Source organism: Amphibalanus amphitrite, unplaced genomic scaffold (genome assembly GCF_019059575.1).
Source record: "Amphibalanus amphitrite isolate SeventyFive unplaced genomic scaffold, NRLGWU_Aamphi_draft 000487F_arrow, whole genome shotgun sequence".
NCBI lineage: Eukaryota > Metazoa > Arthropoda > Thecostraca > Balanomorpha > Balanidae > Amphibalanus > Amphibalanus amphitrite.
Window position 1 is genome coordinate 70,970 of NW_024881981.1, and position 17,728 is coordinate 88,697.

Sequence of the window (17,728 nt, forward strand, 5' to 3'; positions counted from 1 at the left end):
AAAAGATCAAATCAACAAAACAATTGTAGACGAATAACTTTATTTAACAGTGTAGGGTAAGAGATCATAGCATGCAAGCACAAATATACTTTGGACATGCTACACGACAGAAGCAACATAATAAACACGTTCAGATTGGGTGTTGTGAAAAGCAGCAGCGGACTTTGGTCGGTCGCGGATCGCCAACGCGTCTCACAGACGCCAACATATATATCGGACATATACAGTTGTCGGTTACAATCGGTATAAGCTTCAAAAACAAAACAATACTCAGAGAGCAGGAAAACACTGCCTATGACACAACCTCTGCCATCACATTCTGTGGCCTCCCCACCGGCAAGGCCTTCAGATCTTGGCCACAAGCGGATATCAACTATCCCAGATCCTGTACACATGCGGATATCTGTTCTCATAAGCCCACAAATAGCTTTTCTCAGACGCCAAAAAACCATTGCCACACCAAGTCGACATCCGATGCCATCTCCAGTACAACATCGCGTATCGCACCAACCAACACACATAGAAGCCAAGCCGCGTACCGCCCATACCAATCTTTGGCGCTGGACACCATCTCCAAGCGCCCGTCGCTAGAACGCTCCCTCTCGCCCATCCAGCTCCAGGACGCTTGGCGAGTGGAGCTGGACACGCCATAACCCTGTTGACATCAACACCTCACCCTCCTCCATCTCCGGGCCGGCCACCCGCCAGCGGTGGCGCTCCTCTCCTCAGCGGTCCGTCTCCAGCCGCCGTGCAGTGAGCGTGGAATGTCGGTGGCGGCGCAGCTAGCTGCCGGGAGGTGCCTGTAGGGCGTGTGCTCGTCCGGCGCGTCAGTTGGCTGACGGACGGTCCCGCGAGGGGTCCAGTGTCATCTCGGACACAGCCAGGGCTGACTCCCACGAGGCCAGGCACTGCGGGCGATGAGAGCCTGGTTACACCGCAGCACTGTCATACTGTATAAAATCAACTCTCAGAGCCTCTTATTAGATCAGAGCTTCCGTCACTGCCATGTCGGCCATAAAAAGCTAGACTCTCAGCAAAGTATGTTGAACAGAGAGCGCTTCCCATGTCAAAGCGATTACATAGAAATCGCAGGCAAGTATAGTATATAGGCTCTGCATGATTTTATTATAATAAGAATAAGCTTCCAGTTTTAATAATTTCATCAAAACCTTGATTTATCATCATAACCGCTTGCACTCACCTCATCTTATTGGAACATCAGACGACCGTCTCACATATAATGCACACTGTATGCCAGCTTCAGGCTCAGCAAGGAAACAATATGTGCATGCCAAACCGACGCACCAACAGCAAACCAAGACCAAAAGCCAGCCACCGGACGTGCAGTGTTGAAATAAAATACACAGGTGCCCAACTGAAAAAGCAAAGCTGAAGGGTGGTATGTTATAGCTAACAAACGGTACCTTTTTCTTGGTAATTGGTTATATGGTACAAAACGCTCTAAAGCAAGCAGAACACACCTACAAACATTAAATGATACGACTGCACCCACGGAAGCGAGATGACAATAATAAACAAGCGAAAAGAGCCTTCATAGAAGCATGGGCGAGGAAGTAGCAGGTTCGTCTAATGTCTCTACGCGTTTGTTCCCTCGCCCCCTCACCAATCTTCAATAGAACTCATGAATGAAATGACAATGAAATTCATCAATAGAGCGGAGGCGGGGCCTAGTTAAACTAGCAGCGGTGTGTGATTTTGTAGCGGCGCATATTATGGTGCATCTCCTCTGTTCATCACTTTCAGCAGTGAGAAACAGTGGAGGTGGCAGCACTCGAGCCGCGTCAGTCGACTACTTCCTGATAACGTCGACCCTTGGTCTGATACCCATCCCTTCTACGTACGTGGGGCTCTCTTACCTTCCGACCAACGGTCTGTCGGTGTCTTATGGGGATGGAAGAAGCACCAAAGATTGCAGAATGCCTCGTGAATAGATTGTAAGCTCCTTTTATCGGTTGGAACTTAAAACATATTCAATTGATAAAATAGCATGGTTTCCGACAGACAGAAGAAACCCCCCGACGTCAAGTTTGACGAGACCCATTAAAAACAATGAGAAGAAGTGCCCGTATTCTACCTGACACAATGTTCGTCAGAGACAAAATTGCATCATTGATGCTCAGGAATCTCTAGCGTCGCATGTTGATATTAATCTCAATATCCTAAAAATGCTGCTCCTAATGCTAATTAGGGACTGTGATACCTGTTTTGCACCAGGTTTTACGAAAACCCACACATCAACTACATAATCACCACACGATTCAGTGTGACGTACACTACTCTAAGCCAGGCAGCAGGGCGCCTTGCTGCAGGATGCCGGCGAACCACGCTCCAGGAGGGCGGCTCTCGCTCCACCACTGGCCCAACAACCAACAGCCAGGGATAGGCAGACATGCACACATGCTCAGGGGACCATCACCATATACTCAGGTCCCGTAGGGTCACCCACCACCACAGGACCCAGTCTTACGAAGTGGCGTGAACTATTTGATTTCGCAGATTTGACTGTCGATTTTATAGGCTACCGAAAATAAGCTACATTGTCGGTGTAAAATGTTTTGCGCGCAAGTATTCAAATATTGATTTAAGACTCCATTGAATGACAAATATTCATGTTTAGCACTTCCAACCATCACTGCAAAATACAAATGATTACGGAGCGAGCGAAGCGAGCGGAGTCTTTCCTTAGATTAACGGAAATATCTGAGTATGAGCGGCCGGCCGGCCGGCCGTGCTTATATCTCAGCAACCACTTGACCGATTTACATGCGGTAATTTTTGTAGGGTAGCTTCATTCCTTCTACCAAGTATTGGACTATTCCCGATACATGTGGGTGACCCCTTATGCACGTGCCACGTGCAAAAGGAAGAGGTGTCACTTTCGTAATTGTTGCAATATCTCGGTAACTACTTGGCCGATTGCGCTGAAAGTTGGCCTGTAGGTAGGCACCCACTAGGCACTGCATATCCATGTGCCAGAGTTGGGGTGCTGCTGCACGTGCGCACGTGCAGGGGTCGTTTCCAGATCTCGAGAACGGCTGGACCGATGGCGCTCAAATTTGGTACACGGCTAGGGACCAGTTAGTAGGGTGCCGTGCACAAGTCAGTTGGGACCCATTTTGCACGTGCGCACGTGCAGAGTGCCGCTTCCAGATCTCGAGAACGGCTGGGCCGATTGTGCTCAAATTTGGCACATCGCAAGAGACCGGTTAGTAGGGTGCCGTGCACAAGTCAAGTTGGAGGTACCCCCTCGAAATTTCGCACGTGCAAGGCTCACCCTCTCGCTCGCTCCGTTAGTCGCCCCAAAAGGCGTTATACTGGTGCAAAGTGGGGTATAAGACAAAGTACGCTACTTCGTAAGACTGGTCTCAAAATATGCCCCGTCCAAGCTACCTAACTGGTCAGTTCATCATAGCAGCCAGTGCGCATGTTCAGCGGCGGGGTATGTGGAGAGAATGGGATAGGCACCCCGGCAGCGAGGACCCACCTCCTCGTAGAAGTTGATCTGGCTGTCGCCCATGGCGCCGAGCAACTGAGAGATGTCGCGAACCTTGAGCTTCTCCCAGCGCTCCATGTCGGCGAGCAGGTTCGAGTTGGCGCACTCCAGACGGTCGTTCAGAGACTGATAAACAAATACGGCACAATCACTGGTCAGTCACTCCAGACGGTCGTTCAGAGCCTGAGACCCAGAGACACGGCACGGTCAGTCACTCCAGACGGTCGTTCAGAGACTGATACAGACAGAAACACAGCAGTCAGTCACTCCAGTCGGTCGTTCAGAGACTGATACAGACAGAAAGACGGCATGGTCAGTCACTCCAGACGGTCGTTCAGAGAATGACACAGAGACACGGCACTGTCAGTCACTACAGAGACTGACTGATACAGACAGAAACACGGCACGGTCAGTCACTCCAGATGGTCGTTCAGAGACTGAGACAAACAGAAACACGGCACGGTCAGTCACTCCCCAGACGGTCGTTCAGAGACTGATACAGACAAAAATGCGGCACGGTCAGTCACTCCAGGCGGTCGTTCAGAGACTGAGACAGACAGAAATACGGCACGACCGGTCACTCCAGACGGTCGTTCAGAGACTGAGACAGACAGAAACACGGCATGGTCAGTCACTCCAGACGGTCATTCAGAGAATGAGACACAGAAACACGACACGGTTAGTCTGCAAGCACTCAACGGTTGTTCAGAGACTGAGAACAACAGAGATAAAGACATGGGTAGTGGACACGGCTAGTTTCGCAAGACAGTCGTTCAGAGACTGTCACACACAGACAGACCCAGTGACACAAGGTGCCAGCTGAAAACTGACACCTAGACCCAGCACGCACACACAACACACATTTAGCTGCTGACATACCTCCAGATCGACCTTGAGCTGGTGGAGCTGTTTGCCGAGTTTCTCCTCCTCGGCTTTGAGGGCCTCGGGGGTGGCGCGACTGAACACCCAGCTCAGGCCGGATGGGGCGTGACCGGCGTTCACCTGAATCACAGGGGTCACAGAGGTCAGCACTGGTCGGCGGCGAGGTCACATATATTCTGGTTACGGAGCGAGCGAAGCGAGCGTAGTCTTTCCTTAGATTAACGGAAATTTCTGAGTATGAGCGGCCGGCCGGCCGGCCGGCCGGCCGGCCGGCCGGCCGTGCGGACGCTTTTGCGAGGCTTATATCTCAGCAACCACTTGACCGATTTACACGCGGTAATTTTTGTAGGGTAGCTTCATTCCTTCTACCAAGTATTGGACTATTCCTGATGCATGTGGGTGACCCCTTATGCACGTGCCACGTGCAAAACGAAGAGGTGTCAGTTTTGTAATTGTTGCAATATCTCGGTAACTACTGGGCCGATTGCGCTGAAAGTTGACATGTAGGTAGGCACCCACTAGGCACTGCATATCCATGTGCCAGAGTTTGGGTGCTGCTGCACGTGCGCACGTGCAGGGGTTGTTTCCAGATCTCGAGAACGGCTCGACCGATTGCGCTCAAATTTGGTACACAGTTAGGGACCGGTTAGTAGGGTGCCGTGCACAAGTCAGTTGGGACCCATTTTGCACGTGCGCACGTGCAGGGTGCCGCTTCCAGATCTCGAGAACGGCTGGGCCGATTGTGCCCAAATTTGGCACATCGCTAGAGACCGGTTAGTAGGGTGCCGTGCACAAGTCAGTTGGAGGTACCCCCTCGCAATTTCGCACGTGCAGGGCCCACCCTCTCGCTCGCTCCGTTAGTCGCCCCAAAAGGCGTTATACTGGTGGTAGACATTTAGATCATGAAAAACCATCCTGGCTGACAGTTGATTTAATGACCGCCGGAAATGATCCCTCGTTAGTGATGACTTATCAGACTTGTGAAAAAAAAATCAATCGAGGCAATCCACTGTTTTGAAATACACCCCAATAAAAATCACATGCAGCTTCAAAACAATGAATAATTAACCCTATTCCTGGCGGGCTCCGCCGGGACAAGAAACTGGCGGGGGGGGGGGGGCCGATTCGGCCCCCCCTGAGATCTCGAGAACGAAGCAAGATAGCGACAAACGGTAAACGGCATCGGATACGCACGGTCAAGATCTACAATTTTTACTAAGGTCATTTTCAGGTCAGGTCAAAGATGACGTCACAGGGGTCGAAAAAGTCAAAATGGCGGCGCTAGATATGGAGAGAGTTTTTCTCGAATAACTTTCGAATTAGTCAAGATAGGAACAAACTAAGGGCATCATCGTGATCCTCTCGTCAATCCGCATCGAATGATATATATGTTGACCTCGCAAGGTCAAGGTCAAAGGTTGACCTCAGGTCACGTGACCTCGAGGTCATCATGTATATCATTCGATGCGTCTTGACGAGCTGAACACAATGAGACCATCCACGCGTCTGTATATTGTTCCTGTACGGAGTTATTGGCCAAAAACCTTTGGTGACCTTTGATGACGTCACATGACCTCACAGCTGCCCAACAGCAAAACAGACCTCAAGGTAGTGAAGGTTGATCGTATATGAAGTCATGTATGGTATATGGGGCCATTCCGACCCGTTTTAGTGGTAAAAACAGGGAGTTGATTTTTCCCCCATTGACTTATAATGGGGAGGTCGCGAAACTGACCTGACCTTAGGTCACCGATATCAAAATTCCGAGATATACAAATTGCACATACTGGTACCCTAACTAAAGCCTGAAGAGAAGAAATTGATCGGTCAAAAACTCTAGCTCTGGCGTGATTGCAAACTTTTCTGAGGTAGGGTCACCAAACCGCCTCTGGTGACCTGACCTGAGGTCAGATCAACTCAAAATTTTCAGACATGTTGCGTAGAAGCCTTTTAGGAAAAGTCAGAAAATTTGAGCTTCCTAGCTCAACGCGTTTGGGAGAAATAACCAAAAAACCTCAGGGGGGGGGGGGCTCCTGAGGCCCCCCCCCCGCCAGGAATAGGGTTAAGCCATCCAGCAATTCTGTCTTGACGACGCGTCAAGCCTCGGTTCCCCGGACCCGGTCGTCTCTGACCTGCGCCCGCTCGGCCTCCTTCCGCTGTATTTCCGCCGCCGTGGCCTCGAACTGCGCCTGTACGGCGTCCCGGCGTCCGAGCGCCTCCCGGATCGCCTCTGCGTACAGCACGTACTCGCGCAGCGGCTGCTCGAGCTGCGCCGGCTGCGCGTCCGTCACGGCCTGCTCGGCGGCCGCGCAGCGCGATACGGCGCCGGCGGCGGCGCGCAGCAGCGGCCCCAGCTCCGGCTCCGAGGCCGACATCAGCGTCAGTGTCGGATGCAGCCGCTGCATCTCACCGATCATCACTGCCCGGAGAGGGAGGGGAGGGGTGAGGGGAGCTGCAACTACCGTTAACGAGATGTGGAACACAGGCAACATGGTCCGACAAGTGTGCTTGAAAAGTTTAGTATCCGAACTAGGAACTACGGTGAGGCAAACCATCTGTTTTTCAGGCCACAACATCACAAAAACGTGCACACCACCAGCTCCTCAAAACGCTCGCATTGAACGATGGTGGTGGTAGTTTGGTGTTTTGGGCGCTCGGAATGACGAAGTCACCGGTGCATCCCTCGTATTGAGCAAAATACCACTCGAAACGCTAGTGCCACATCTCACTGCCCTGAGTCCGTTCCAGTCCTCACCTGTCTTGTCCTTATGGATGCGGCTGCTGGCCTTCTCCAGGGCAGTCAGCTTGTCGCTCAGCTTCTCGGCGTAGTCGAGCACGCGCTGGATCTCCGGTGAGCGGCTCTGGACGCCGGCAGTGGTGAGGCCGTGCAGCGACTCGGAGACGCGGTTCAGCACACTGCGACCCCGACTGCGGTGCACGGCAAACTCCTGCGGAGAGAAGGTATCAACGGTCACACTTTTGGAAAGCAGTCGCCTAGGGGTGGAAAGGGCTGATCACAGAGAGTAGAGGGAAAATGCACAAAGCACGTTGATCTGGGGGTGTAAATAGAGGGAAAGTTGATAGGCATAGAGAAGATAAGTTGTGAAAACGGCAAAGGAATGGATCTTGAAAGTAAAACCAAGGTGCAAAACAGCGAGTATATTTTGCAAGCACATATAAAGCCAATAAATGTGATGCAAAAAAAAAAAACAATACTGCGTCAAACAGCCGGAGCCAAAACCCAACGAAACGGCATGGTGCACTTATTAAAACAACCACAGGCACACCAGATCACCAGCTGACCTACTTGCAATTTGCAAGCTGATCCACAGTCCAACCCCGGTCCTCGGCACACCCTCGGTAAGCAGCGTCCCTCTCCTCACCGACGGTTTGGAGACGAGGAACAGCTTGAAGCTGTCGTTGCAGCTGAGCACGGGGTGGTCGGCCACGCGGTTCATGAAGCGGTGCAGCAGCGCCATCCGGGACCGGATGAAGTCGCGCTGGTAGCGGTCCAGCTGACCCAGCAGGCTGTGCTTCTCCGGTAGAGGCTGGGGACACGGGAGGAGGAGTGGTGGTGTTGGCATTTTCAGAGCGTCCAGACCGCAGATTAGCCAGTCGGTGCCCGTAATGTACGAGTGGAGTTTATACATGATACACGATCACTTGGTGACATGAATAGCCGCTGAGGCCTGTGGTGGGATCGATACAAAAAGAGAGTCAAAATACGGGTCCGGACTCCGGAGTCACATCATCAACGGAACGGTAGGTTAGCATACCAATTACCAGTCGACTCCAGAATCGGCAACAAATCGATGTGTCCCCCCAATGTCAACAAAAATGATCGTGAGTACGCCTGCATTTTATCGTAACGTAACAAATACAAAATACATCAACCACATCTGAGCTCGAGCCTCATCAAGACACGGTAAGTCAATACATTAGAAATAAATCGACTGAGCCCTACGAGCTGCCATCGTCTTATTAGCTCGATGCACATATAGCTGATGTGGAAGCCGGACACATACCGGGACAATGTGAGTAGGGTATGCCTCGGTGAGGCGCGCTCTCAGCCACAGAAACTCGTTGTACCGGCGCCGGACAGAGTACTCGCTGTCGTCAAACTCGGCGCGCGATGTCTGCAAGAGAAGCAACAATTAGCGCAGCATCCGCGACACGGCATAGGAAAAGAATGTTGAGAAAAAATACGAAGCAATCCATTTTTTTTTTCACAACACAACTTCCAGATTGGTGCCAACCCCAAACAGTTGGCAGCAAAATGATGAGGAAGCACACACCTTAGTTGATATGCGGAATGTAATGTAGGTCTCCATGCTGGTGACATGCTTCTGTGGGTCATCGACCTTGATCTGCAGGTCACGTGTGTCGGTCGGGTCAAGGTCATCCCAGGAGACGCTGGCCACGGATGGCGTGGCAATCTGTGGAACGGCAATCAGTCAGCTATGACTTAGCAGGGCATAAAAGACACAGGATGGTAATGAGAAACCAACTGGACAGCTTGTGAAGTTGAACATACAAACAATGTGCCTGTAAAAATAACTGTAGGGCTGAATCAGCACCTCAGGGCCTTGCACTATGGAACATATGCAACTCAAATGCAGCACTGAGACAATGCATAAGATTAGAGCATGAAAATAACTTTATATGTGAGCAATCAAAATTATACTTAATAACATCAGAAGGGCTATTTTGTAGCTATTATTTGGCACATCGATGTGAAGCGAGAGAAGACCAGCTAACTAAAGTTCTTTGTGAGACATCCATGGTCAGTGAAACTCACATATTGTGAATTGTTGACTTCGTCAATCATTGAAGACTCATCGGCCAGATTCAGAACTGAAGGCTTCACAGCAGCCTCCTGGGTAACATCCAGAGTTGCCATTGTCGGACTTGCCATCAATATTTACCGCTAAAAGTAGCTTAACAGCAGAACAGAAACCCTGGCTGCAAAATATGGCAAGGGACCTGCAACAAAATGTTATCTGTTGTCAAACAAGTGGTGCAGAAACGGGAAATGTCCTCTAAGCCAAAGGCTGTTGGTGGTAGCACAGCAGGAAAGCTACCAGTGGGGAGGGGGGGGGGGCGTAGAGTAAAACATTATTTAATCCTCACGCTTACAGAAGATCGGATTACCCCCCCCCCCTATGGGTTTTACGAAAACTTGCGAAAAACGCTGCTGATCGCGACAGAGAGCTTGCAGTACCCTAGAGCTATCATTTTTACACCTACCTAGTACCTACCCTGAAAAAAATCATGCTCCTTCACGAACCTGGCCCAAATGCCCTTATTGATCTGTGACCTGTTTCCCGAGACCTGTCATGCACGAATCGCGATTCGGCGCATGTCGCCCCACATTATTCATTCATTTCCAGACTTTTTTTGTGTTTAGAAACGTACCATCATGTAAAGTGATGTTTGTCCCACGCATTATGGTGATTGGTGGGTTTCAACTTTCAAGGTCCTCTGAAAGTTACTTCGAGGACACTGACCCTTTGGTAACCCCCAGTGACGTTGAGCTCCTACCACTTTCGAGGTTTTTGGAGCTGAAGGACTGACCTGAAAACTATGAGGATACTTTAAACTTTGAACTCTTTATTCTGTTGTTAACAAGAAATTGCAAAATCAAAGGGTAACGGGCAAAATCAACTTAACCCTCGCCCGTATTGGTGTTTTTCCAGCCGCGAACGTATAAGGGGGGGGGGGGGGGTCCGTTGCTATGGTCCGCTGGACCCCCCCCCCCTGCCGTTTCGCCCTGATCGAGCTAGAGCTTCGCGGAAAAAAACGAGCGTGTTGCCCGTGACGAGAGGAAGCAGATGATACCCAATTTTAAGGTCCTAGGTCATCGGTTGACCTTCCAGGTCAGGTCAATGACCCAAAAGTCGGGAAAATCGGGACCTGTCAGAAAGTCGTAAAGCGTGGCTGCTATGGGGTTTTTCGGGGTGCTGATCACGCATATCATGTTGATTTTGATCACAGATGATGTCTTCATGCATTTAGGCCAGGTCGGGTCAGGGCAGGTCAGGTCAACCAGTAAGGGTCTTCGTAGTAGGTGGCAACCGCCTCTGACAGCTTCGTAACATGTTACGAAGGTGCCAAAACTACTTCGTAAATGTGAATATGGTTGCTAAATTCGAATTCAGCTCCAAAAACTGGCCAAGAAACATGTAAAACTCGAAAAAGTGAACCGAGGTCATCAAAGGTGAATGACCTGACCTGACCTTCCGGTGACCTTGACACCCATCCTAATGCATGGGAGCAACATCATATCCCATGTTTGACCGCTTAAAACCACGAAAAGACTGCAAACGCGCGGCTAATGCGAGCCGACATACGCCGAATCGCGATTCCGGCCAAACATGGCCTCGAAAAGTAGGTCACAGGTCAAAGGTCATTAGGGTCAGGGTCATGAAAATTTCAGGGTAGGTGTAAAATTGATTAACACGAGGGTACTGAAAGCTTCGTCGCGATCGGCCGCTTTTTACGCGAGTTATTCGCGAAAAACCGAGGGGGGTCCGTTCGACCCCCCTCCTATACGGGCGAGGGTTAAGTTACCTACCTATGCTTAGCAGTAAGCAGAGGCTCTGTCCTTAAAGGGACCCTCCCACCTTAACATTAGTTTTGAGTTGAGATAGCCAAATTGGTGGCCATGGCCTGAAAATACCGGTTTGGGCATTCACAACATCGAAAAATGCTTTAATTCGAAGATATGGAATTTCAAACTTGCAGTTTTCGGATTCTAAGGGGCTAATGCATTGGTATGCCCCCTTAGAATTTGTGACGTCAGCGGAGATCTAACGATTTTTAAATCTTTTACTAAAACGTTTGGCAGCACGCGGTGGTATATGCTGCTTTGCGCGCAACAAATGCCGCACTTTCAAATAAAGTCGCTAGGAACAGCGGAGATCCCAAAAAGTAAACAAAAGTAAAAGTCTAATATCTTGAAAACCGGTGAATATTTTTCGATGAAATTTGGTAGATATTCATTTTTGCTCTTTCTGAACCGAGCGACATCACTTTCATGCCAATTCATTAACTTTTTTGAAGGTGGGAGGGTCCCTTTAAGAATCCTTTCATTCAAATTATTCAGACTTTAGGGCTTTAGACTATATGCATAAAAATGCATACTTTCCACTTTACAGTCTGGTGCCTGCAGAGGTGCGGCTAGCCCTGGCCCATTTCATCGCACACTGCTGGCCATTACTAGCACTACTGCGCTTTCAATTTCCATAAAAACATGCATAAATGTTTATGCGAGCATCTCAGTTTGTTGATGTTTCCATAGAAACTGAATGCATAATAGCACTAGTAGCATACCTGTGAAACAGCACCTTTACCCTAGGCCTTGTTTCATGGCACTCTGGTGACCTTCTCCTTTTGTACCCTTCAAAAACATGAATGGAAGGACACATCTTCCTCAGGTTGAAAAGTGAGACCACACTTGATACCTATGACACTTTTTAGTTTTTAAACAAATCATTTATAAACTTACACCCAACCACATTGACATGTTCATGTCCATTGTTCAGTCCAGTCAGGGAAGGTTAACCCCGCGTTCGATGTCTCTCGGACAGCGAAGATTCTACGTCGTCTGGCCAATCACGTTCCAGAACTGCAGGCGAGCCCCCGCTGACCTTGGACGGGATTGGCCAGACGACGTAGAATCTTTGTCGTCCGAGAGACATCAAATGCGAGGTAAGTTACATTGGGTACCTAGGTAAGGTTAGGTCAGGTGGTTTTATTTCTGCTTCAGGTGCACCTGATTATTTAACATTAAATGATTGAATCAACAATCTTCTATGTTGATATATGGTTTGTTTAACATTATATGGTCTTTATTCAATTTAGCCTAGGGTGCAAAAAGGGTGATTTTAACGCGGCACTCTTATGGCACTCTGACTCTGGCACTAATAGCACTATTGCACTTTCAGCTTCCATAAAAAATTTAATCAATTTAATTGTGAGCATCCAAATTTGTTTGTAGCAACTAGCAGTGCAGACTTCTCCAGTCAAGTTCAAGTTCAGTGAAGTGAAACAGAATGAGAAAGGCTGGATCAGACTGGACTCTTCCCATCCTGATCCTTGGTCCGGCATTATACCTGTAAAATGGTGAGGAATTATAGCTATTCACACATCACGAAGGTCTCATTTAGGATAGAAATTGATTATTCTTTAAGATAACCACACAACACGGCGAATTTCATTAAATTTTACTGAAAATTATGCAATTATCTATCGGCTTTATGCTCAGTAACCATCAACCTATTTTGCCGCCGCTGCGCTAGTTCGCCATCAACGCCCGTTCTGTCACTATTTTTTATTTACCAGTGGAAACGACAAACTGGGGCCCTGAGGGCTGTTCACGACATTGACCTCTAGAAGTCTAGACACACTTTTAGACTTTTCATAACGTGCCGCCCGGCAACGCTGTAAAACTCAAGGTCATTCTGACAGGGGGGCATTCGTCGGCCTGCGGCAAACGTTCACCGTTGTTTGTCGTATTCCCGTTGGTGAGCGGTCTTGCTAAAACTCGGAAATGACGAAAAGTTGTTCTGCGATCGGGTGCACGAAGAGGCAAGGAGGTCAACCCAGGCATGGCACCGTTTTGTCGTTCCACAAGTAAGTTTATGTGCCTGAATTAGCTTTTTAAGGATCTTCTTTTTAAAGATAGGTCTGCGCCGTTATTGTCGTCAGGCGTGCTGCGTTTCGGCATAAATTGAAACACATATTTCTAATTATTAATTCGGTTGAGTTGAGAAAGAGAATGATAGATTAAGATGCGTTAAGTATAATTTCATGTATTTCTGAACAATAATGCTATTTTTACCTTGTTGATTGCTGCCATCAGGAGGAATTTTCTACACTGGAAACAGTTTGAGATAACTAAATCCAATTAACCCAAATCACATAAAAACCTAACCTGAAAGACTCATAGCCATCAGTTGAGAATCCACATTATTTCAAAATTCAATATTGTGTTAGGAAAAGGCAAAAGCAGTGATGTGGTTAATGATAAGTGATACCTAACCAGCAAAGTAATACCACGTAAAAATCACAAGATCCTACAAGCACAGTGATCCGTCATCAGAAAGATTTAAGCTTTTTACAGGGAATTGAAATGTGTGTTTTGGTAAGAATAGTCATATGAAGTAAAAGCAAATCTAATTTTTTCTTATCATTCATGGAAATGTAACTACGCGTGCTTACTGCGTAGCCTCTCATAAAACCGTGGCCGTGGGCAGTGGGCTTGACGAGATAGTTATCTCTGGGCAGCCCAGATCCTGTCAAAAGGACAGTTTACCCTCAGTTATCTGTTAGCCTACCCAAAATTGTACCTTTGTCACCCGATCTATGTCACACTTGCCCTGCTTTCCATGTGTTCTGCCCTATCTCGAGTAGGTACTGGCCTGAAATCCCTGAATGATGCCATATTTTTTCAGAGCCGCCCCAGTTAGATCATGTCAAACCCTGCCATGTTTTTCAGACTGTTTTTTTAGCTTCTTGCTGTCCAAGAAGTGATATTTTGATGATTTATTATGGATAAAAATGTGAAAACTAAATTGATTACCTACTAACTTTTATTTGTTTGCATTATCTGCTTTGTCTATAAGGAGGCTGAAAAGGACTTATATTGAGGACATTACATCATAGATGGGCTAACATCATAGATGGGCTAAGCTCAACTGCTGTAGCCTGATCACGGAAATCAAAGCTTGGGCAGTGTCAGTATTACAACAGTAAACCCATCTGTCCTATCCTACAGCTGCCATCTGTTCTGGTTTCTTATTAAGCTTCTTAAGCTTGAATGGAATGATTGACTAAAAAGAGCAATTGTAATATAGCATATAAAGTATAACAAACAACATTACAATCTACCTACTCTGTATTGTTAACACAAACGTGTTTCGTATTAACATCACCAGTATATTAATCTGATACAGAGAGACAAATTATAGTATCAAGAGAATAAATAATATAAAAGAAAATACGTTCTAAGTATTGATTCTTGCTGTATGTCCTGGTGTCTATAATGTCCATTATATATTTTTACTGACATGTTGTCAGTTTTGTTTGATAGGTAATGTCTACAGACTTCAGATATCAGGCTTAAAACAGTTTTCTTTTCTTTCAGGTTTCCTCATGAAGATCCAAAGCTGCTAAGAAAGTGGATGGCTGCAGTGCGGCGACGAGGAGATCACGGAAGGCCATGGAAGCCATCACTGACTGCCATGCTCTGCAGTGATCACTTCTCTGAAGATGACTTTCGTCCCAGCCATAAGCGCAGAGTTCTTCGTGAGGGAACCATCCCATCTTGGTTTGTGTTCCCAGGGAAAAGCGGTCAAGCTGAACGCAGAAGTCCCCTGAAGCGAGCTGGTGCCAGCTTGTCTTCACCCAAGGCCAAGCGAGTGAGACGGGTACTGCTTAGGAATACAGATATGTCCGGCCTGTCCGGGCCATCAGAGTCGCAACAGCAGCAGGCTGCCTCAGAAGAGGTCCCAGAGGAGGTCCAGCTGCTCACAGTTTCAGAGGAGCCTGTGCAGTTCACTGTTGTGGAGGAGCTCCCGCAGCCCACTGTCTCGGAGGAGGTCGAACAGTCCACTGCCTCCAAAGAGCCTCAGCAGCCCACTGTACAAGAGCTCCAGCCGACTCTGCTGGACCACAGCTACTCCTCTAGTGCGGCAGAGCGCCACATCCACAGTCCAATGAAGAAGATGGTGGCCAAGGTTCGCCAGCTAAACTATGAGAAAAAGAAGCTGCGTCAAAAACTGAAGAGACGCGATAGGCGGCTGAAGTGCCTGAAAAGCACGTTGGATGCACTCAAGGAGAGCCAGGTGATGGATGCTAACCTGTTGGACAGCATCCGTGCGCGCTTTGAAAATCCAATTGTGTCAGAGCTATTTGCCAACGAAGTAGTGAACGGTGGTCGCAAAAAGCGTGGTGGGCGAAGATATTCCGAGGAGATAAAAAAGCTCTGCCTCACGCTACATTACTACTCTCCCAGAGCGTACAAGTTCCTCGCTAAGAACTTCTCCCTTCCTGGTGTAACCTCGCTGCAAGAGTGGACAAGGAGCGTCGGATGCGAAGTCGGTGTCCTCGACGAGGTCTTACAGACCCTGGCCTCTCAAGTAGCCTCGAAGAAAATCGACCCAAACTGCTGCCTCATGGTAGATGAGATGGCTATCCGAAAGGCAAAAGTGTACTCCCAGCCCAAGGACAAGTTTGTTGGCCATGTCGACCTGGGAGCAGGTGATGTGGAAGACTCTAGACTGGCCACAAATGCCATGGTGTTCATGGCCGTTGGGTTGAAGGGGGTGTGGCGCCACCCAGTCGCGTACTTTTTAACTGATCACCTGACGGGAGAGACGCAGGCTGAGCTGACCAAGACCGTCCTACGTGCCCTGAACTCAGCAGGTCTGAAGGCTAGGACGCTTGTGGACGCTTGTGGCGTCGGTTTATCCCGTTTAATAAACCGTAAACATGTTTATTTTTTGAAGGACCAATCAGCGTCGACCTGATCCTGACGTCACCTCTCGTCAATGACGTCAGACCTCCGCCGTAAACCGTTTATGCGGTTGATGCCTCAGAGCATCAACATGGCGCGTAAACGCGTTTATGTGACAATGATGGCGATGTGCGGCAAACTCGTGAGGCGAGTTATGAGTTAGGAAATTTGAATTCGGACAGTTCAGGGGCTGGTAGGTGAGTAATTGAGTTTCAGAATAACCCTGCACGGGTTGCAGAGGACTGGAATGGTAGGTTTTATTATTTCATTGTAATTAAGACCTATTTTGAGCATCATTCTCTGCTAACCAGCGTCTAGCGTCGTGGGTATTTTGTGGTGAAAACTGTCCTTATTCTTGCAATATGTCATGACATGGGACATATTTCCATCAGATTATCTTTTCTTTGCACCTTTTACACTGTCGTCTCAACTGCTTATTAGTTGTCACTGTTTAAGTAAACACTTGTGTTTCGTAAACGTAAACGCCGTGTGACGTCACAGCCGGGAACGTGCCCCGAGGGCAGTTTATGTAAACCACATAAACCGACGTCGTGAACAGCCCTCTGGGTAAACATTGAGAATTGCGTATGCCCACCACTTCATTCATTTTTATCTTGATCACCTATATACGGCATTGCTTGATCATGATCACTTATAAGTTTTAGCAAGACGGATCGACGGCATACAAACTGACAATGTAACAAAGGTAACATAGTAAAAAGGTAAAATGTAACCAAGGTAAAGGTAGCATAACAAAATGTAACGGGCTGTTACCTTCTCTTCCAATTCAGTTGGGCAAACTAGACCTTTGGAATCAAAATATGGAGGCATCAAAAGATTGATTCCTTTTGGGCATAAATGCAGACCATTTCTAACTTACCAATCACATAAAAATAAGAGAGTGTTTCAAGAAGGAGCATGCCTGATCTTGAACAGAAATGCTTGAACTATCTCCTAAGCAAAATAATATTGCTCCTATCATAACAATTTGAATCCTATAGGTAGTGAAAGCCAATCAAGGAATTGATTCACTTTAAACAGATAATCATAATATTGATTCCTCATCAGCTGGCTAATCATTATTTTGATTCACAGGTAATGTTTACAGATAGGCAACAATGACTTGCAAGAATGCAGCATTTATCTTGCTATTATTCTCATTTAGTGGTATCCTCAGCACCACAACTGATACCTATGGCATTGTTGTACTTTACCTTCACTACATTTGATAACAATTCACAATTTTTAAATGTCAAAAATACAAAAACTGAAGCAACAGGTAAAAACCATATAAATAATATAAAAGCACTACAACAATGATAATTAGGGGTTTAAAAATTTCATTTTGCCATTTTGCACAAATACTGATTGGTTAGTATGTGATTCATGATACAAAAATAACATACAGTGTGATTTCCTCAAAACAGCTTTTACGTGATGGATAGTGGCTCTGTCTTTTTCCCATTCACAAGGCCAAAGGGACAATTTCTTAGCTTTGAGGTAACACTTTTTGCAAACCTACCACATTTTTCTACCTTTTAAAAGAAAAATCTCACCGTCATGGGCCTTTTTTCAACCGTAACGATTCATTTGAAGTCAAAAGTGTACCCAAATGAATCAAAAAATTGATTCCATGCCCATATTTGGTCATGGCTCCTCCCACCAGAATCAAATTATTGATGCCTCCATATTTTGATTCCAAAAGTCTAGTTTGCCCAACTGAATTTGCTTTCAATACCGTTCCAACTTTGTGGGATGATAGGGCGAAAACAAGTTGAACAATTATTATGTGCCTACCGTGAGAGCTAAAAGAC

At 47.5% G+C, this 17,728-nt stretch overlaps 1 protein-coding gene across 7 annotated transcripts; it reads right to left on the reverse strand.

Moving 5' to 3' along the window:
* Window positions 1-20: 20 nt before the first annotated feature.
* Window positions 21-17,339, reverse strand: LOC122392483 (sorting nexin-7-like). 7 transcript variants are annotated; one of them, XM_043387374.1, is made up of 10 exons: window positions 17,321-17,339; window positions 9,195-9,379; window positions 8,692-8,832; window positions 8,422-8,532; window positions 7,780-7,944; window positions 7,152-7,344; window positions 6,529-6,815; window positions 4,394-4,516; window positions 3,506-3,640; window positions 21-908 (listed from the first exon to the last, which is right to left on the reverse strand). In XM_043387374.1, exons 2-10 carry the CDS (start codon window positions 9,309-9,311, stop codon window positions 828-830), a joined length of 1,353 nt encoding a protein of 450 aa, XP_043243309.1. In that variant the 5' UTR covers window positions 9,312-9,379; window positions 17,321-17,339; the 3' UTR covers window positions 21-827. The 7 variants fall into 7 exon arrangements, with proteins under 7 accessions (XP_043243309.1, XP_043243307.1, XP_043243306.1 ...); XM_043387372.1 differs by lacking the exon at window positions 17,321-17,339 and adding an exon at window positions 12,674-12,727; XM_043387371.1 differs by lacking the exon at window positions 17,321-17,339 and adding an exon at window positions 12,511-12,716.
* Window positions 17,340-17,728: the final 389 nt, after the last annotated feature.